General features: G+C 36.4%; 1 protein-coding gene across 1 annotated transcript; it reads left to right on the top strand.

Moving 5' to 3' along the window:
• The first annotated feature begins 3,124 nt into the window (after positions 1-3,124).
• Positions 3,125-5,889, top strand: LOC126765070 (putative nuclease HARBI1). Its single transcript, XM_050482679.1, has 3 exons — positions 3,125-4,771; positions 4,824-5,250; positions 5,312-5,889. Exons 1-3 carry the CDS (start codon positions 4,653-4,655, stop codon positions 5,840-5,842), a joined length of 1,077 nt encoding a protein of 358 aa, XP_050338636.1. The 5' UTR covers positions 3,125-4,652; the 3' UTR covers positions 5,843-5,889.
• Positions 5,890-22,818: the final 16,929 nt, after the last annotated feature.

Here is a 22,818-nt window from a genome sequence, read left to right as displayed (position 1 = left end):
AACTTAGAGGCGGCCTGCATTACATCCGAAAGAAAAGTATAGTTTAATTGCTTTTCAAATATTGCATAAATCTAATTAAATGTTGAATAATACTATATTATATATGTAAAAGTTTCCGTTTTTTCAGTGAATTATTATTTTTTATTGATATGTTTTGTTGTGTACGAAATGAATGCATTATTATTATTATTATTACAAATAAAATTGAGCCATCGGTTTCTTTCGCCCCTTGTTCAAAGTGAGGAGGAAAATACAATAGTTTCTGCCAAATCGGTTCAACCGTTCTTTAGTAATAAATATAATATTATATTCCATAAATGTATATTTCAAAATCGACTGTGATTTTGCAAAAATGGCCTCCGATAGGACCTGTGGAAATTTTCTCGAAATTATGCGGTCACAAAACGAAATAGCGTTTAATTTTTGTATATAAAATTTTAAACCTCCGAATTTTTGTATTAAATGCGAAAATCTCGAAACTGTAAGTCCACTAAGGCTTTACATATATACATATATATATATTCTTAATCTGGATACGTCTATACCTATTTTATTTCCGAATTTGGGGGATGTTATAATATAGTAATAAAAACGAGTACAATGCATGCCCGTTTTGCCCGCAACTTCCGTATTTCAACGTTGTTGTGTAGTGACAGAATTTTTATTTATTTAATTAGGAGATTATCATAACCATATTTACCAATTGCTTCCTCCCTATAAACTGTTGGTGTATGTACTTGTTGTAGCGGCAGAAATCTTGTTACTTATGGCTGATTTTTGGTTTGTGCCGTTAGATTTTTTCCTATTTTGAAAAAATTCCAATTTAATAAGCATTAATAAACTATTAACAATTAAACAAAATTAGCAACTTACCTAATGAAATGACTATTCAAAAGCGGAAATTTTTGATAGTTTCAATGTCAATATGTGTGTCTCATTTTTTCATATCAAAAAATTATGTATGATGAATGTTACTACTCTTACAACAGAATTTTTCATTTCAAAACCAAAACTTAGATATGGATATGTAATAGTATATGAGGTGAAAATTTAGTAGTGAATTGGTTAATCCCGTCTTGTAGGGTTATTTCTAATTTCCATAGAACTTTTTCTGCTATAATCATGCAAAGTAGAAGATTGTAGAATTGACGGATTATTACTTTCCACTTATTCACATCCTAAATCGTTGTGAAAAAGACGACTAAATTTGACCAAACTCGTTTTCTTATTCAATGATTTCGTTAATGATGATTTTTATTACATAATGTGCATAATCCGCCAAAAACCGAAATAAGCAATTTAATTGTTTTTAAATATTTTAGTTTTCCATTAACTTCTGTATTGCAAAACACTAACGGCAAACGAAATCAAAACACAAATTATTTGTTGTTTGACAATATAGTCATCTAAAAGTCTTCTCTCTGTTTCTTATGCATTTTACGGGCTTTTCGTTAATTTTTTGACAGAAATAAGCGGTATTGTATGCATATTATAGTTAAGCCTTTAGGATATCAACTGCGTAAACGTCAATTATCTACAAATACCTTTAAATTTGACTTTGTTTCAACATTTAAATCTTCTTTTTTGGCGTAGACACCGATTACGAGGTTATAGTGGAGTTTAAAACCGTGGCCGATCTTCCTTTTCACTGTTTGGTGCCAACTGGAGATTCCAAGGGTAGCCACGTCCTTCTCCACCTAGTCTTTTCAATAGAGTGGAGGTCTTCCTCTTCTACTGTCGAATATTTTCAGAGCTGGGGTGTTTTCATCCATTCGGACGACATGACCTAGCCAGCGTAGCCGCTGCCTCTTAATTCGCTGAACTATGTCATCGTAGAGATCATCGTTCCATCGTGTGCGGAATTCGCCGTTGGCAATGCGCATAGGACCATAGATCTTCCGCAGAAACTTTCTCTCCAAAACTCTTAACGTTTTCATCGCCTATGCCTCTACATAATAATTTAATATTTAAATACTTAATATGAAAACACCGTGTCGAAACAGTTGGTTTCTTAAGTCTGCTCTAATGCACATATCGTCACCTAAAATGCAAAATAATGTAACATCACTTTTCATAAGTTTACAGGAGAAGCAAAAAACCGTATAAAAACAAAACCACGTGAGATATTGAAACGAAATTTTCAAATCTGAATTAATATGAAACTATAAGCATATTTTAGATAAAAAAATTACATAATTTTTAATTATTATTTATTATCTTGCAGATGTTGCCATTTCTTTTTGGTTATCGATAGACTTTGCAGGTGCAAAAGATTAGGCTGCTGCATTCCGAAAAGAACAGGGGTCTGAACACTCGGAAATCCTTACTCACTTTGACTTCTTACCGTATCATTTGGATCTTGGAGTCGTTAAACCGAACTCTGGCGTCTCCTTCTCTACCTACAAGTATATACCGTTGAGGAAGTTGTGGATGGGAAGAATCCGTTAGATGAGAGGGCAGCGAGCTTCTTCACGGATAGGGGGAAGGTTGGTGGAGGGGTCTACTGTCAGGAGCTCTCTATCAATTCCAGTTTCAGACTTCATGACTATTGCAGTGTCTTCCAGGCCGATGTTGCAGCCATTAAGGTAGCAGTGGTTTTATAGCTCCGGAGTGCAGCCTCCTTCAGAGAAGTGACTATCCACTCAGATAGCAGAACGGAGTTACTAACCTTGAACTCATTAACAGTGCGTCCAGTACTGGTCACTCTTTGACCTAACCTCGCTATCAATAGCATCGAGTGTCTTTCTGATAAGACTGGTATAGGTGTCAGGTCACAGCGGAATCGCAGGAAGTTGTAAAGCTGATAAGCTAGCAAGAAAGGACACCTTAGAAACGCAATCGGTAGAATGGGAGCGGATCGGTGCTCTCGTATCTTCTTGTGGTTTACTACTGAATAGATGGGTCTCGGGGAATCTTGGTCAGCGCTGGGCCACTATTGGTACATGCGCTGTCGCAAAAGCGTTTTGGCTCAAGATCAAACACAAATGATCTAGTGATCTATTTGCCCTCAGTAAGACTAGCCTCTCCCTGGTTTCGGGTCATGCTGTACGGTTGTACCATACAAATGTCTTTAACTCACTCAACCAGACCTGGTAAAATCCCTTCTCATCATGCTTCCTTGGGATCAACTAGAAGTTCACTGGTAACGTTTTTTTGCCCCGGAGTGAGTGCCTGACGTACTAGCCACTGCTTCTGTACATAATAACAGTCTCTCGCACGGCTGTCCCACTCGCAAAGGAAGCAATGATATTTCGTATTTCTTACTTGCATTCCAAGAAAAAGGGCCGACTGGGCCAGTATATTGGCTTACCAGGAGATATTATGTCCAGCTTATTTTGCTTATTCATAATAATGTGGAACAGTGAGCCCCAGTTCATGTGTTTTGCGTTGTAATCTCCACTTGCTAGAAATCTTTGACCTAGTGTTCCAAAAAAGTCTTTAAACTCGCTATCTATAATTTTAAAACGAGGTGGACAGTATGTAGATAGATAGATAGGTAAATAAATGAGGATTGCACCGCGACCTAGGGTCTATTGTGCCCTCTTCTGACTCACAGCGTCTCAGCTAGCCCCAGCAAATTGATGAATTCTAATATACTGCTAGGCGCTATTGAGGCGATGTGATCCCTATTTAGAAACATGGATCCAAGGGCCTTAGTCCTGCGCCTACAGATTGCTGTGCAATCCATTAGCAGGTGTTCTGGAGTTTCGGGTTCCAAATCGCAGAACCGGTAATTTGCACAAGAAGCTAGGCCCATGTTGAATAAGTGCTTCTTGAGTTTGCAATGCCCGGTGTAGAAGGCGATCAGTAGCCTGACTTTATCTCTTGGGAGATTGATTATGAATTTAAACCTTTTGAGGTTATAACCATTCATCAGCAACTTTGCGTGCCGTAAGCCTGGAAGGTGTTGCCAATGAATCTCCCTACCCACTGCTTCATCATTGCGGAACTGTTCCTATTTGGTGTGGGGACCCACCGCTATGAAAGGTTCTGGTCCTACCATGCTGGTGGATGCTGCACAGCGGGCAAGCTCTTCGGCCAGTTCAATACCGGCGAAGCCTCTGTGACCTGGCACCCAAATAAGGTGCACCTGGTTGCATTCTGCAAGACTGTTGAGCCGGTTTATACACTCCTGCACCAATAGCGATTTTAACTCGTATGACGAGGTCGCCTTGAGTGACGCTTGGCTATCGCTTAGTATAGCTATACGTTCGTTGCGATAGCCGCGTTGGAGGTTTAACTCTACGCACCGACTTATAGCAAATACCTCCGCTTGGAATATACTCGGAAACTTACCCATAGGTATGGAGAGTTTTGTGCGTGGTCCTGCGACCCCTGCGCCAATTCCCTCCGACGTTTTCGCCCCGTCGGTGTACCACCTGATCGAGCTATCCCTGAGTAGCAGCTCGAGAGCGGAGTCGCTCCATTCGGCCTTGCTGCCGGTGGACAGTATCAGGCAGGTTCTGGAATCCGAGTGAAAGTGAATATGAAAATAAACCTAAATCCGAGTGAATTTGGATTTGGTGTTCTGAAATCCGAACTTTTTGTTCATTTTAGAACTCGTTTTTCATTCACCGCAAAAATGAACTTAACAGCTGACAGCTGTCAATTTACCCAAAATAAATAACAAATTTTTGAAGAAAAATCGCAAAATGAGTGCTTTAACTGCGTTTGCCACTATTTATACGGAAATGGCGGATCATGCAGAAGCAGCTCTTAATAGAAGGATACTGCGAGACCATTCAAATCCATTTGATGTGACTGAGTTGGCGTAAGTACGTATTTATTTGTATTTAGTCCAATTATAATCAAATATTCCATAGCTTTGTATCCAACTACAGGGTCAACAAAGACGCTTTCCTTATGCTGCTAAACGTTGTGGACAATTACATAAAGCACACGTCTATTCCAGTGCAATTACACCTCGCGGCAACATTAGGATTCCTAGCAGAAGGTGGTTTCCAAAAGGCTGTTGGCAAGGATAGTTGCATTTCTATGGGGCGCAGCAGGGTAGCAAAAGTTACAGCAAGGGTATTGAAAATTTTGGAAAGGTACTTATGCCCGCAGTGGATTCAATTAAGTATGACCGAAAGTGAGCTGACTAAATCGAAACAGCATTTTCAACGAAGTTTTGGTATACCTGGAGTAATTGGTTGTGTAGACGGAACGCATATACAATTATGTAAGCCGCATACAGATCAAAGCCTTTTTTACAATCGGAAATTATACTTTAGCATTAACGCAATGATTGTAAGCCATTTAATCAAATTTATTATAAAACAAGCTTTATCAGTTAAACATTTTTTTGCAGATATGCGACCATAATATGGTTATAAAGGCAGTTGATGCTTGTCGCCCTGGATCAAGTCATGACCTTTTAATATGGAGTATGAGTAGAGCTCATGACTATTACCAACGGTGCTACGATAACGGAGAACGTGGATCATGGCTTCTAGGCGATGCTGGATATGCACTTCAGCCTTTTTTGCTAACGCCTTTTAGAAATCCACTTGTTGGCACAGCGCAGCATACGTTTAACCAAAAGCATTCTTCGGCACGCAATGTCGTTGAGAGAACAATAGGGGTGCTAAAAAGCAGGTTTAGATGCTTAGCACGCCTTCTTCAATACCAACCAAAAAAGGTGGTACAAATAACAAATGTTTGCTGCGCGTTACATAATGTTTGCAAACACTACAAAGTACAGGAGTTATTTTCTGTTGACACTGAAGTCGAGAGAATGGAACCCGCAGTTGCTGAGGGAGTATTAAATGATGCCACACTGGATACTGAAGCCATAACATTAAGAGAGAATATAGCCACTCATCTTCATACAATTTCCTGAAAGTTCAAAGCACCGAAGTAAATAAAGCAAACTCAAATTTAAAGTCACTTTTAAAATGTCATTAATTTAATATCAATATTAAGGCTAAAATTAAAATAATTATAAATTCACTAATTTCAAAAAACTCAAAACATTTAATTCAAAATTGTACATGAATGGATTAAATACAGGTACGGTCATATAGTAAGTTATTATTGTAAAAAAAAACATCGCTGTGTTTTTACTTTTTAAAAAACTATAAAAGAGGAAATTATGGAGTTAATTACTGTTAGGTTTGCACTGGTATTTAAAATACATTTTCAGCTCCGCCAATACTCTTTATATTTCATTTCATTTTCTTCTTGTCGCAGCCGCTCCATTTCGAAATGGTGTCTTTTGTCCCCTCATTCAAGTCTTTTACTCTTTCACAAAGGCATTGAATGCTAGTGTTAATTTCCTTTGTGGCCTCAATATTTTCTTGCAACCCATCTACAATACTTTTCAAGGCACCTGTCTGCTCACTGATATTATTCCTTAAGTGGTCGGTTACCATAGGCTCACGTCTTCGGAATCGAGCAGAACTGCTTGTAGATGGGAGGTTGTCATCATCGCTGGAAATCTCTGAAGGTACATCGCAATTTTCAGAAGGGACACCAAAGTCTGCTGTGCTGGGAATACCTTCCACCACGGTATATATACTACATAATTGGGCTATTGTGTCTTCAGTTGGAGTGAGGATGTGCTTGTTGAATACCTCCTGTTGCCCTCGCTTCTAAGTTGTTGTGTGCAACTTTTTTCCTTATGAAGGCCTTCCAATCCATCCAAATCTATTGAAATATTATTTCAAATTAAGAAAAATTAGCTAAAGTATGAAAAAAAATTATTTGCTTACCTTTTTCCAACCAGAAATATCTTTCTGTGGTGGACCATGCAGATTTAATTCTGTCACCACCTCTTTCCATAGGGCATCAACTTTTACTTTGTCAGCCTTAACAAAGCCTCGAGCGATGTCTTTATGCGACTCCATGAAGTGGACAAAGATCGCTTCCTGCTCCAAATTCTTATGCTTACCCCTATAAAAATAATATTTAACTTTTATTGCTTGTTACAGTTTTAAAACAAAATATTAAAACCTCTATTTATTCCAATAATCAAGCGTTTTTATTTACTTACATATTTGCTCGCACCAAATTCACAATTTCGAACTGAAGTGAATGCTAACCGACATTTTTCTTGTGAATTCGTTTTCCAGAACATGCGTATTCACTCGGAATTCATTTTAGAAAAAATGTGGAATTGAATTTGTGAAAGTGAAACACAGAACACCAAATGTCGGATTGAAAACGAATTTGTTAGATATTCACTCGGAAGTGAATTCCAGAACCTGCCTGTATATAGCCCAATTTTTTAGTGATATTGTTGTAGCTTGTAACTGTGGTGTAGCAAGATTCTAGAGTATAGTGGTTTAAATGATTTCAACCCAACACTGCCGTGCCACCATGCGCTTTTCCATCCGGATGATTTGCAACATTTGTAAATCCCGGTATATTGAAATTATTTTTAATTGTTAGATGAATTTCTGATATAAGCATTACATCTATATTTTTTTTCAAATAGAAATCTAATAATCTCTAATTTGTGTTGGTCACCACCGATACCATTCCACATACAGATATTTAGTAAGCTCATTGTTTATTTAATAAATTTTGCAGCATTTGATTTTGTGATTTTACTAAGTCTTGGATCATGTTTTCCATGGTAGATGTAAATTGTGTCATACATTGTGTAAGATTTATAATTATAGTTTCATTTAGAAGTGGGATATAAATCACCGCATACCACACAAACACTGCGTAGAGTGCAATATGATTTAGTATGCCCATATTCTTGGCAGTTAGTACATTGTACCGGACCGTTTCTTTTATGTGGTTCTTCAACAGTTACTCTAGGATGCAGCAAATATTTCAGATAACCCATCGTATAAGGTTTAAATTTTTTTAAGTTGATTGGAATTCGGCAACAATTCAATTTTGATCATTGGCTGTGGTACTTTGTTTCTATTAAATATATTAACAACAGTTTTAATACCAAAACCGCATTCTTCCAATATTTCTTTGACTAGAGTCTACGGCGGACTTTATATCATTAATTACAACAACTAGGCTCTAAGAGCTCTTTAGTTGATACGAATAATAGTTCTTGTTTTTACTTGACAAAAATTTAACGATTTCCATACAAATTTTTTCAGTGTAGGACTGAATTTTTGTTTCATTTATATTGCCTTTTTTCATAGGCACTACATGAAAATCGTTAGTACCTACAATTTCATTTAATTTAGCAACAAGAGTATTACTGCTACGCTAGTGCAATATATTGGAGGTTATTTGGCATTAACGACTGTAGTGGTACCCTTCGCATCGAACCATTCGCATGAACAATTGCTTAGTATGGCAAATCTGTTGCCGTTTTATTTTTATTTGGTGTGCCGCCTTGAATTTTTTTAGGATTGACCGCTGAAAATGTCACTTTGTACCACAGAGCTGCAACGAGTATGATAAAATCAGAACAAACAGTCGTGCCAAAAACACAATCAAATCAATTCAGTTCAGCATAGACAACATTGTTAATCAATTCGTATTGCCGCCAGCGTCAACTGACCTGATGCAACATGAACAATCTGTTCTTCGGCAATCACGATCGTGTAAACGTATGGCTGGCTTCGTTTGCAATCGTATCATGTCAGTTCATAGCGTTCCGACGATTGTTTGAATTGAAATGAAACTTTGGGTAAACTATTAGTAAATCTTCGAGTAACTCTATGGGTAAATCTATGAGTACAGCAAACAACAACAATTTTCTGCTGGACTGATTTTAATCATGTGTTGCAAAAAATGTATCAGATTTCACAATGTGCGCATGTTACAAATTTTCGGAGCGTAAACAATGGAAATTCCATCGAGAACGTACATACCTATATACATACATTTGTTGTATGTATGTAATCGATGGAATTTCCATTATACATATAACATATGTACATATATACATACATACATGTGTATACAAACATATGTATTTGAAATACATAGAACAGAAGTGCACTAGAGTAAATCAGTGTTTAGGGGATGATATACAAACCGAACGCTGTAGCTAACACCCAGCCATACACGTATGACTCATATTACCTACAACTACACATATATACAACATAGCAACAACAGACCACCAACAAAGCACACAAACACATGGAGGGGCATCATTATACAAGAATGTACAGCCACCACGTGCCCAACAACAACAAGCCAATACCACATCACGCATGTGCAACGTGATTAACACATGGAGGGGCATCATCGTACAAGAATGTACAGCCACCACGTGCCCACAAGCCAATACCACATCACGCATGTGCAACGTGATCAACACATGGAGGGGCATCATCGTACAAGAATGTACAGCCACCACGTGCCCACAAGCCAATACCACATCACGCATGTGCAACGTGATCAACACATGGAGGGGCATCATCGTACAAGAATGTACAGCCACCACGTGACCAACAGCAACAAGCATAACATTACCCAAGTTGCCACGCCACCTGAATTAGCCAATCGGAAGCCGACACGAGTTGACTGCACTGCTATAAAAGAGTGACGCGCATACAACACTTGTCCTTAGTTCTAATATAATCTTAGGCATAGCCTGTTGTATATTATTGTTCATGGTGTAAACTTATATATGTACATATATTTGAATAAAGAAACCTTGGAGGAATCCAAGAGAAATACATTTTTAAAGAATAATTAAAAACTATTCTTAATTGGCGACCGAGTAGGGACCGGTCACTAAAAGGATTCGGTGAAAAATCCTTCGCGACAGAGAATCAGGCAAGCAGAGAAACCTCTACACATATACTACGACCAGCTAAATCAGGCACTTAATGTAGTTTTGTCCAAAATAGAGATGACACATAAAAACGAATATGTGATCAGTGCTCTATCCAAGGAAGTCCAGATGAAAGCAGTAAGAACCTTTATCGCAGGACTAAGGAGCTCAGCCACAAAAAATGCGCTGTACTTACCCAGGGTGCAACAACGTAATTAACAGCAGTGGCAAAACCCACAAAACCAACAAAGATCCCAGCCAAAATGTATGCACCTCAACAAGTAATGCAATCAGTAGAACCTATGGAGATAGATCCTTCATCTATAAGATTCAGAAGACAACCGTATAGTCCTGCACCGCAACACATACAACAGGAACCAAGGCAGACACCAAACCGATTCAGAACAGCAATGCAGAGAGTAGGTAATCAGTTTAAACGGGATAGAGACGAAACCTCTAAAGCACACCAAAGGAAAACATTACGCATGAACCATACAAACGACGCACAGGAAAATGATGCAGAATCACTCTACAATGAAGCGCCTAGCGTAAGTTATGAAAATAATAGTCGTAAGGTACAAAAGTATTTTTTGATAAGATACCACGGTCTTCCAACGCTTAGACGTACTGCACCAGATGGAAGATTCGTGCATATTTTAATAGATTCAGGTGCGACCAGTAGTTACGTGAATAAAAGTTATCCCTTTGCGGAAAGAATTAAATTAACAAAACCCATTAGATTCAATACATTGCATGAAACATCAACAGTTACTCACAAGAAGGAAATCAATCTTGTAGGGTTTGACATAGATTTTTACGAAACAGTAGACTTAAAAGAATTCGACATAATATTAGGAGGAGATGCTTTACGAAAAATGAAAACCAAGCTAGACTTATTTGAGTATTCAATAACTTTTGAAGAAACAGCAGAATTAAAAAAGGAACAAATAAACTATACGATAGGAGACAAAACTTATGAAAAAGAAATTAAGGAGTTAATGGAAAATAACTATAATAATGAAATTTTACCCTTTACTACCACAATACAAGCAGAGATCAGGACTGAAACCAGAGAACCTGTTTGGTTACGACAATATCCCTATCCAAATGCAGATCAGGAGTTTGTCGAGAAGGAAATACAAAAAATTTTAAAGAATGAAATAATTAGGGAAAGTAAAAGCCCATATAATTCACCAATATGGACAGTGTCAAAAAAGGGTATAGAGGAGGAAGGAAAACCAAAGAAAAGAATGGTTATAGACTTTCAAAAATTAAACAAGCAGACAATACCAGATAGATATCCCATACCGGATATAACAATGACATTGCAGAGTTTAGGTAAGGCAAGATACTTTACAACATTAGATCTAGAGTCTGGATTTCACCAAATAATGATTAAACCAGGAGACAGGGAGAAGACTGCATTTTCAGTCAATGGGGCAAAATATGAGTTCCTTCGCCTACCAATCGGCCTACAGGATGCTCCAGCTTCATTTCAGAGATGTGTGGACGATATTCTGAGACCATTTATTGGAAAATGTGCATATGTATATATCGACGATGTTCTAATTTACTCTGCTAACCCAGAACAACATATTAAAGACATCACAAATATTGTGCATACGCTACAAGCAGCCAATATGAAAATCTCGGAGGAAAAATCAAATTTTTTCTAAACTAAAACCGAATTTCTGGGACACATAATAAATAACGGAAGGATTACAGTAGACCCAGGGAAAATAGACGCTATAGATAGGTTTAAAACACCGGAAACACTAAAAGGAATAAGGTCATTTTTAGGATTAGCCTCCTACTACAGGAAATTCGTGAAGAACTTCGCACATATATGCAAGCCATTAACGATTTACTTAAAGGGAGAAAACGGTAGTATATCGAAAAATAAAAGCACAAAAGTGAAAATTAACTTAGACAAAGAAGCACTAGGAGCAATTGAAGAAATAAAAAAATAAATTAAAGGAAAAAATAGAACTTTATCAACCTGACTTTGAGAAAGGATTTGATTTAACTACAGATGCCAGTAACTATGCAATAGGAGCAGTACTGAGCCAGGGGAAAAACCCAATATCTTTTATATCTAGAACATTACGACAACTGAGCAAAATTACTCCACTAACGAAAAGGAGATGTTAGCCATAATTTGGCCATTATAAAAATTAAGGAACTATTTATACGGTATAGCAGACTCAACCATCTATACAGATCACCAATCCCTAATATTTTCAATATCGGAAAAAAATCCGAATACTAAACTAAAGAGATGGAAAAATCTAATAGAGGAATACGGCGCGAAACTTAAGTATAAACCAGGACACGAGAACGTGGTAGCTGACGCATTATCGCGCGAAGTAAATACAATGTCCGACACGTCAATTCACTCAGCAGAATCCTCAGCATTACGAAACATAAAAATGGTAACGAAACCATTAAATTTCTTTAGAACACAAATAATTTTAACACAGGTAAATGAAAAAAACCGCGACAACCATATTTCCGCGACACGAGCGCTTTGAAATAAAATATAATACCGAAGAATATATGATACAAACGTTAAAACAAATAATGAAACCAAAAATAGTGACAGCGTTTCACACAAACCTAGAAACGTGGCATAACATAAAAGAAAAAATAGCTAACATATTTTCCACCTACTTCAAAGTATTCACACACACTAAACTACATGACATCACTGAACAAATAGATAGAGAGAACATTTTAGACTTTACGCACAAAAGAGCACATAGAAACGCGTTCAATAACTATAAAGAGATATTAGAAACATGCTATTGGCCAACACTCAAGAAAGATACAGAAAACGTAGTAAAGAATTGCATTAACTGAACAGAGAATAAATACGAAAGACATCCAGTAAAACAATTGTTAGGTAAAACACCAACACCGCAGGCACCAGGTACATCAATACATGCAGATATATTCTACATAAACGGCAGAAATTTCTTGTCATGTATTGACAGACATACGAAATATGCATATTTTCGTAAACTTTATACAAAAAGACATTTTCACGAAATATTCGAAGAAGTATTATGCCAAGTATTTCCGAACTGTACCGAAGTGATGACAGACAACGAAAACATATTCGTTGGTATTGGTACGACAGCTATGCTAAACGAACTACAAATAAAGCACACGCGTACGGCAAATAATCATTCAACGCGCAAGTTGAACGGTTACACTCTACCATTCTAGAGATAGCTCGCACTTTAGCTCAGGATAAAAAATCTACGACGGAAGAACAAATCTTTCCTGCCATCAAGGAATATAACCAAACCATACACTCAGTGACACAAAGGAAGCCAGTCGATCTTCTTTTCAACAAGGATACTAGTGAAACAGTGAAAAATAATATTGAACAAAAACAGCAACAAATGCTAGAATACCAAAACAAGAAAAGAACTCTAAAAGAATTTAAACCCGGACAAACAATTTACGAAAAAACTAGGAGACGTGGAAAATATAATAAAAGATACATTAAACACATCGTTAAAGAAGACAAAGAAAATACAGTGTTAACTACAAAAAATAAAATAATACACAAAGACAACATTAGAAATGTATCGCACGATTGTAATAATGATCCTCGGAAAGGAAGCAACAGCGCTACAAGTGACCAATGTGGAAAATAAAAAATACTTGCTAACAGAAACGTATCCCAGTTACATCTACGAAAATTCAGATTACCTATTCCACATGATTAATTTAACCAAAATCTTATCATGCTACGACTCATTTTATGACTCAATGCAAGGCACTGCAGGATTAGCAAAGGAAACTGCATTAATTAATAGAATTGATATATTAAAAAAACCAGAAGAAAACCTAGAAGTTTAAATTTTTTAGGATCAGAATTTAGCTTTGTTACAGGAGTACCAGACCATTACGACATGGTAGACATTAAAAAAAAAATTAACGACATTATAGGAAATAATAACAAACAAAGATTGATCAACATCCATTTCGAGAAACTGTTAAAATCATTCAACTATAAAACAATTACCCAACACACAATGTTGCAGGAAATTCACAAAGAATTAGAATACTGCAAGTGGAATCAAAAGAATCGACAAATGTAACAATATTTTATCCAAATATATATGTAAAGAAAACAAAATCGATAACTGTACAATCCCTATATTATCAAACTTACAAGCTCAATGTAAAACGGTAGAAGAAAATAACGAAGAAATTAAAGAAATCAGTAAAGGTAGTGTACTAATTAGTGGAATAAATCGAGTAAATAACGAAACTTACGAGGGAACATACTTGATACAATTTACAAATGAAACAAAAATTAATAATGAAATATTTCATAATCAAAATGAAGAAATAAAACAATATATCCTATCATAAGGACAAGAAAATATTGAAATCTTAGAAACTTTAGTAACAGATACTAAATATAAATTTAATAATATACAGAAATTTCATAAGTTATTAATTCCTTATGAAGAACACCCAATAAAAAACACTCTAATAACAATAGCAGTAATTATTGTATTAGGAATAATGTTATATCTAGGATTTAAGTTATATTATGCAATTATGAAATGTAAAACACTCAAACTAATATTATTAGAAATATTAAAACAACAAGGTATGGAACATCTCATCAAAAAGGACGCCACAACTAGCGTATAAAAAGATCAGGAGATCTTTTCACCGGAGGAGGGGGGAGTTAACACCCAGCCATACACGTATGACTCATATTACCTACAACTACACATATATACAACATAGCAACAACAGACCACCAACAAAGCACACAAACACATGGAGGGGCATCATTATACAAGAATGTACAGCCACCACGTGCCCAACAACAACAAGCCAATACCACATCACGCATGTGCAACGTGATTAACACATGGAGGGGCATCATCGTACAAGAATGTACAGCCACCACGTGCCCACAAGCCAATACCACATCACGCATGTGCAACGTGATCAACACATGGAGGGGCATTATCGTACAAGAATGTACAGCCACCACGTGACCAACAGCAACAAGCATAACATTACCCAAGATGCCACGCCACCGGAATTAGCCAATCGGAAGCCGACACGAGTTGACTGCACTGCTATAAAAGAGTGACGCGCATACAACACTTGTCCTTAGTTCGAATCTCAGTATATACAGTAATAAACCTTTTCTTTGTTTACATACATATACTCACCTCTAGAAAATCTTAGGGTGTTGTGTTACACTTTTTTTGCTACTTTCATGGTAACTAGGGTGTTGTGTTAGCATTTAAACTACATATAAATTTTAAAATTGATGACCGAGACTTTAAAAGATATTAAATAATGCAAGTGTTTACGTTATTTAAGTGATTATATTGAATTACTGTGCATATCTGTTCAATTTTATTGGGATATTAGTTGTTATTTAATGTTAAATCAGTTTTTTCAAATTTTTGCATGCAGTAGGATACAATCCTGGGTGGTAATTTGTCGTTTGACATATACAAATTGACAACTCGTTAGCCGTTATAGGAAAACATCAATTGGAAATTGAGTTTGAAAAGAAAGATATGTCGAAGTTTTTAATAAGAATACATGTTAGTGTTAATAATAAAGTTTATATTAAAAATTGTAGAACCTTTTAATTGCTGCGAAAATTCACAACCCGACGTTTTAAAACACTTTTTATAAGAATTAGAACATATTTTTCTTTAAGAATTTTTAATAAAAAGGCAGCCAGCCCTCATTTTCGGCACATCAAATTTTTGTGCATTTCACATAGGTAACTACCTCCCCCTTCTAAATGTTAGCTTCTGAATTTTATTATATTTAATAGAGTTGTAGGATTTTGGATGCATCTATTGTGAGAGCTTAGAAATCTTTATTAATTTTTAAATTATTTTGTGCAATATTTTTATTTAAATTTTTATGTAAATTATTAATTATGTTTTTTTTAAGTTGAAAGGGTGAAAATAGGCCTACCGGGGAACCGAACACCTAAAAAAGTCTGTAACGCGCTTTATTTCTAACCTCTGGGGTGGTGTGGAAAATGCAAAACTTAAATATTGAAAAATAAATTATCAAAAATAGTATATGGATGAGAATTAGAACGATGTATTAAAAATTCAGCTTCAAATGCCTAAATATCTTCTTTCTAAATTAAAATTATTTATTTATTTATTTAACAAATTAACGCCAATCGGCAATATACAACAGTTACTTTTATAAGTAAAAGAATAAAGAGAAAAAAAAATATATATAATAATATGGGCAATTGTATTACAGTGATCAAATTAATGGTATGGAAGGAGTATGTTCTTTATATTATAGATGAATGAACTGAGGGAGCCTCCATAGAAATCGATGTTCTGGTGAAGTGAATTTACATGGTTAGCAATCCTGTTGTGAGGTCCGTGGAAGACGTAGTTTTTCTGTGTCTTTATTGTTTTAAGTTTCCGTGAATGTCTCAGCGAGAATGCCGTAGGAGCAAACTCAAAACTACCAAGAATCTCTGGGGCATCAATTAGGTTGTTAGCAACCTTAAAGTAAAAGACTATGTCAGCAACTTGACGACGTATAGCTAGGCTGTTGATTTTATAGCGTGAACGAATATCGTCAGTGGAGAGTACCTGCGACCTCAAGGTTGTATGAAAGGATAGAGACTTACAGAATTTATTTTGGACCTTCTCCAATCTGTTGATTGAGACATCAGTGTGAGGAGACCAGACTACAGTGCCGTACTCAAGTATGGGTAGAACCAGTTGGCGATATAGACATATCAATGTGTAGGGATTGCGAAACTCTTTGCCTGTTCTCGTGATTAATCCAAGAACCTTGAAAGCTTGGAGTGTGATGTTGTCTATATGCTTCGAGTAAGTGAGTTTGTTGTCTATGATGATGCCCAGGTCTTTTATGTCGGGAACTTCTTGCAGGTTGTGACCGTTTAGATTATAACTAGTGGCAATATTGCTGTGAGAGCGCGAGTACGAGACTACCGCGCATTTATTTGCGTTAAGGTCAAGTTTGTTTTTAGTACACCAGTCCGAGAGTTTGTCAATGTCATCTTGAAGCAGCTGGACATCAATCTTATTTTTGATGGTTCTGTAGATCTTTAGGTCATCCGCGTAGAGCAGGTATTCTGACAGGAGATTTTTGTCAATATCGTTGACAAAGATGTTGAAAAGCAGAGGTCCTAAGTGGGATCCCTGTGGCACTCCAGATGTAACTTTATATTCCTCAGATAAGTATCCATCAACTCTAACTTGCAGGGATCTGTTTACCAGGTAGGAATATAACCAATCCAAGGCACAGCCGTCGACTCCGTAGACTTGAAGCTTAGAAACAAGAATTCTGTGATTTACACGATCAAAGGCTTTGCTAAAGTCAGTATATATGGAGTGAACTTTGAGACCATCATTCAAAGTGTTGAGTAGGAAATTAGTGTATGAAAAAGATTGGACGTGGTTGATCTGCCACCTGTGAATCCGTGCTGTCTTGTCGTGATGATATCTTTAAAGGCAGCAGTAAGTTGAGTGAGGACCAGCTTTTCAAATAGTTTTGCCAACGCTGATTGAATGCATATAGGCCTGTAGTTGGAAACATCAGTTCTCTGGCCACTTTTGAAGATTGGACTGACATACGACAGCTTCCATGCGCTAGGGAAGGTGCCAAGCTGCAAAGATCTATTGAGTATGTGAGTGATAGGCTCATAGAGCACAGTAGCGCAGTTTCTAAGGAAAACATTAGGTATACCGTCAGGTCCAGCGCCTTTGTTAGGGTTCAGTTTGAGTAATTGATTGAGAACATCTTCGCATTTGATTTCCAGATGATCGATGTTGGTTTTTGGGCCATTGATCACTGTATTTTTGTCAATTCGATCATTATTGTTATCGTCAGTGAATGTTGTTTTAAAGTATGAGGCAAACAGGTTACTGATTGATTCACCAGTGGAGGCAGATTGATCAAGCCATGACATTTCGGATGGAATGTTCACACTATTGTACTTCTTATCCTTGATGAACTTCCAGAACGCACTTGTGTCAGACTGAACCATGTTCTCTATTTTGTCAACATATTTTCTGTAGCATTCAATACTAAAAGTTTTGCACTCACGCCTTAACATGCTGAAGCGAGCGTAATCTCGTTGATTATTAGAGTTCTTGTATTGTGAGTGAGCCGCATTTTTGAGCTTAATTCTGTTGATAAGCTCAAAAGAGAACCAATTGGGGTAATTACTGACATAATTCTTATGTACAGGCACATATAGGGTGATGCCTTCCTCTAGCTTGTTATAAAACCAAGCAATTGCATTGTCGATAGTGTCTGTTTCATACATTCCTACCCAGTTAACCTGGTGATAAAAAACGTTGAGATTATGATAATCGGCTTTCTTAAAGGAGTAAGTAGGTGAACTCGGTGATGTAAGATTAGGTCGAAAATTAAGACTGATAGAGAGAGCCGGATGATATTTGTCCTCTTCAACAAATGATAGGGTTTTATCAACACTAGTTTCAATATTGCTGTAACAGAGATCCAGAAAAGTGTTGTCACAGTTGCTTGTGTTGTTTACTTGAGTGCAATCAAGTAAGGCTAAACCATCTTGGAGAATACTTTCACAGTCCGCACGGGGGACACTACTAGGCAAATTGAAGTCGCCTACAAGTAATAGTTTAGCATTTTTAAATTTATCATTTATAAAAGAGAGCAGAGTGAGTAGATTAGTATAGGAATCAAAGTTTGAGAGAGGTGGCATGTAGACACAGCCAACAATGATATCATGGGGAGCACCTTTTACGTTGACAAAGACGAGCTCTAGGTTATGTTGATCAATTTGTATTAGTTCCGCTTGAAAGTGGCGTTTGACTGCGATGAATACTCCACCACCTCGTTCTAGACCGGACAAAACTGGATCCCTATCGTGCCTAAAAATTGTGTAAGTGCTGTCGATTAGTTCGCCATCGTGAATTGATGGGTGTAGCCATGATTCAGTAATACAAATGAGGTCGATATTACTGACGGCAGACGCTGTGAAAAATTTATTTAGTTTTGTTCGGAGCCCCCGCGTGTTTTGATAGTACATTTGAAGAGCTTCGGGTTTCTTCCTTTTCACTGAGCGGGCGAAAATTTTTGTTAACTATCTGCGGTATGCCATGGATATACTTAATGGTTTTACTTGTGTCACCATTCTTGTTGAGAGTGTTTAATTTAGAGCGTAAATCATTAAGGTGAGTCTGTTGTGCAGGGGTTAGGTCTGGTTTGAATCTAACCTGAGAGCTCTCACTCTGGTTTAGTTTAAAGATTTCTCTGGCATCAGCAACTGACTGGGTCTCTATAAGCAGAGGACGTGTACGGTTAGGTGTCTGACGTCCAAGTCTTCGGATTTTGAATCCAGTTAATTTAGCAGATAATTCATCCGATAATACAGATGAGAGTGATACTTTATCATCTTCCAGTCGGTCGATGCCAGTAGCTTTGGTTGACTCTGAAATTCCAAGAGCGATGACATTTGACTCACGCTTCTTACGATCATTAATTTCTTTTATGATGTCTTCAGGAGAAGATGGTGATGATGATGAGATTTTGTAGGAGCATAAATTCTTTTCAATAGTTGTGATACGGTCACTCAGACTCGTGCATTTTTTATCGGTGATGGCATGTTGCTTGGCGAGCGCTTTAACTTCTTTTTTTAACCCGGTGATACTTTCACTAATAGATGATTTAAAGTTTTCAAGATTGTCATTAAATTTTTTGGAAAATTCTTCAAATTGTTTATTAAGGACTTTTTCAAGTCTATCAACGTTGTCATTCTCACTTTCATCCTCCGAGTCATCAGAATGTCTTACACTAACCTCCAAATCATTGCATTCCAGACACCTCCATAAGATACGATTTACGTTGATGTTTGTTGCTATTGCGTCAAATTCAGCATTACTGAGGTTCAGACATCTGGAATGAAACCACTTCTGGCACAGAGAGCATCTCAATCCTTTGGTGTTTTTTCTCACGTTTTCAGAACAGCTACCACATGTGTTGTTTACAATTAACTTTTTAGGTGGCATGTTGATAATCAGATTGATTAAAAATTGTATGTATACACAACACGATATTTTACTCTATTAATTTAGTCAGTCAGAGTTAATTAATTTACAAAAATTATTTTAATAATAATAAAATATCGCGAGCGAAAAAAAAAACCATGCTAACACACACAGAGTTGCCAAATTGCCTTGGTAATAATATTTCAAAAACTTACGAATACAAACCGTTTTATATTTTCTGTCTGTCAATTGAAAACAAATACTTTCAGAAGAAAACTCACCACCGAGAATTCTAAAAACAGGGCTGCTTTTTATTAATAAGAACTCACTACATAAAGAATATCTGACTATCAGTAAATGATATTTTTATGGGCGAAACATGACACACTATGGCGTTTAAATCAAATATTAGTAAATATATGTCATTAATAAATAATTTCCTTTTATATTAAGCAACAATATTTATAGTTTTTGTTATTTAATAGAATAAATTTGCTAAGTATTTACTGCCTCAATATATACAGCACTGCGTTGCCACCTCTGAAAATCCAAGATGGCCGCTATTCACCCCTCAGAAAGCTACCACGAAAAGGTTATCTACTGTATATACTGTGGTTCGAATATAATCTTAGGCATAGCCGGTAGTATATTATTGTTCATGGTGTAAACTTATATACATATATTTGAATAAAGAAACCTTGGAGGAATCCAAGAGAAATACATTTTTTAAAGAATAATTAAAAACTATTTTTAATTCTGTCGATCATTTCAATCATTGAAGCATGAGTTTGCATCACTTCGGGTATTTTCTGCTGATACGAACGTTCATAAACAAATCAGGTATAAGCTGATCGCTAGTGATACAAAGTTGTTCTCTATCGCTGATTTGAAGACAAACAGTTCGCTTCGTGTACATGAACTGAACTGACAGAATCAGACAGAGTAACGGATCAGTACTTATGCAAGTATAAACAAAAATTTATTACTCGTTGCAGTTCTCTGGTTTGTACAGACGGGTATTTTCTTATTGGAACATTCTCATCTTGCGTTATGATTTTCTTCGTTGCCTGCGCGCTAGTTGTTTTCTGCTGCTTCCGCTGACTGAGTCCTTCGTTTCCTTTTCAGCTGATCGCCGCGATGACTCATCATCGCCGTTACAATTTTTATTGCGAGTAGTTGTTTTGTTGTTGGGTCGACAAAGCTGAATCTGGCATTTAAGGAATGCCTATGGCCTTGCTGGTGAGGCTACGAAGAACTCATTGGGGTTTATTTGATTTTTTTATTTGTTTTCGCTTTTTGATTCGTGCACTATTTGTTTACGTATATTATTATTAATTTGTGTGGTTTTTTTACTTTTTGTTTGATTATTATTATTTTTCTTTGTAAAGACCGAATTCACGGAGCGAATAAAATACACACGCCCGTACACTTTGAACACTCTCTCTTGAAAAGACTTATCATCTGATCATTCTCCTGTACAAATAAAGTTATACGAACAGCTCTTGATATTTGAGCGACATCAATATGATAAATACAGGAAGAGACATTGATGATAGTATAAGAGAATTTAATGATTTAATAACTAATGCAGCTGTATTGGCAACACCAAAAAGAAATAATAAACCTGTTGGTTTTAGAAAGATTACTAATAATGAAATAGAGAAACTTGTAAATGAGAAAAGGTGAGCTAGACGTGAATGGCAATTAAGTCGCTCCTCTTCAGCTCTGCTTCAACTGAAATCTGCTGCACGCACAACACTGAAAATTATATAAAGAAACTGTGTCCAAATTCTAGCAAGCAAAACTCCCTTTAGAAAGCCCAAAAGCCTCTAAGACAGTTAAATGGTTATTGGGCATGTAGTGATGAGGAAAAGGCAAATTGCTTTGCAAATCACCTAGAAAAGGTATTTCAACCTAATTGCCCATAGAACAACTTAAAGTTGCCAACTTTGGTCAATACCACTAAAGAGTCGCTTGTGTCTATTGGGACTTCTACTTCTGAAGTTACTGGAATCATAAGAGAGCTAAATTCGAAAAAAACACCAGGACACGATAAAATTACTTCAAAAATGCTAATTGAATACCAAATATTGCTACAACGGTGCTCACCTTGCTCTTTAATGCAATTCTTGGTTTCGGATACTATCTAATTTCGTGAAAAAAGTCGCAGGTCATCATGATAGATAATCCTGGGAAAGACTTAAAAAAGCCGTCTTCCTAAAGACCAATAAGTCTCTGACCCTGCATTTCTAAAATATTTGAAAAAGTGTTGCTATCAAGGATGACTCCTTTTCTCCATGAAAATAATAAAATACGAACGCACCAATTCGGTTTTCGTGCTAAAGGTTGGTACGCAGCTCTCAAGTAATTGCTCAAGGAAAAAAATACATTATTTCTCAAGTAATTTTGGCAGCTGGTTACGCATTGTGAATGATCTACATTAGAAGAGCAAGAGAGAATAAACAAAGAAAACAAACTTTGTGCGTAATATGTATGTGTGTATGTATATATGGTAACATAAATATTTTCATTGAGATTTAAGAAATGTTGTTGATGATTGGTAGGTTTTATACAACATTTCAAAATGGAATATACTTCATAATAATGATTTCAACTAATTTAGGATGAATTTGACGATTACTTCGAATTTCCTTCAAGAAACAATTGTTGATTTGATGTTTCTTCGCAAAACAAGGTTTGCCATATTCACATTTTACTGAAAAAAGTATCAAAAATTGGTACTAGATTTCTTGAGAGCTGCGTACTAGCACAAGTAAGTTTGTCGCAGGAAAGTATCTTGACCGTTTCTTAAGCGTTTTTTTATATGAAGTTTTTACGTTTCTTGCGAGCTGCGTACTAAGCTTAAACATGGCACTCTAGAGCAAGTAAATATAATTACCAATGAAATCAGGAAAGCATTCGAGCACAGAGAGTACTGTTCAGCTATTTTCTAAAACGTTTTACATTACGAATGACATAAAACTGTGGAGTCATATTTAAGATACAGGAACTTTCCAGTTAAAGCAACAGATTTCATATCAGAAGAACGAGCAATAAGGGCTGGTGTACCTCAGG

Source organism: Bactrocera neohumeralis, unplaced genomic scaffold, assembly GCF_024586455.1.
Source record: "Bactrocera neohumeralis isolate Rockhampton unplaced genomic scaffold, APGP_CSIRO_Bneo_wtdbg2-racon-allhic-juicebox.fasta_v2 cluster10, whole genome shotgun sequence".
Classification (NCBI taxonomy): Eukaryota; Metazoa; Arthropoda; class Insecta; order Diptera; family Tephritidae; genus Bactrocera; species Bactrocera neohumeralis.
Note: the sequence above shows the minus strand (reverse complement) of the source record. Positions and strands in the feature narration are given on the sequence as shown.

Bases quoted from the DNA above. Each gene is read 5' to 3' on its own strand.
- LOC126765070 (XM_050482679.1), top strand. From the start codon at position 4,653: ATGAGTGCTTTAACTGCGTTTGCCACTATTTATACGGAAATGGCGGAT. The intron at 4,772-4,823 runs GTAAGTACGTAT...AATATTCCATAG, and splicing joins TTTGATGTGACTGAGTTGGC to CTTTGTATCCAACTACAGGG. The intron at 5,251-5,311 runs GTAAGCCATTTA...ATTTTTTTGCAG, and splicing joins TTAGCATTAACGCAATGATT to ATATGCGACCATAATATGGT.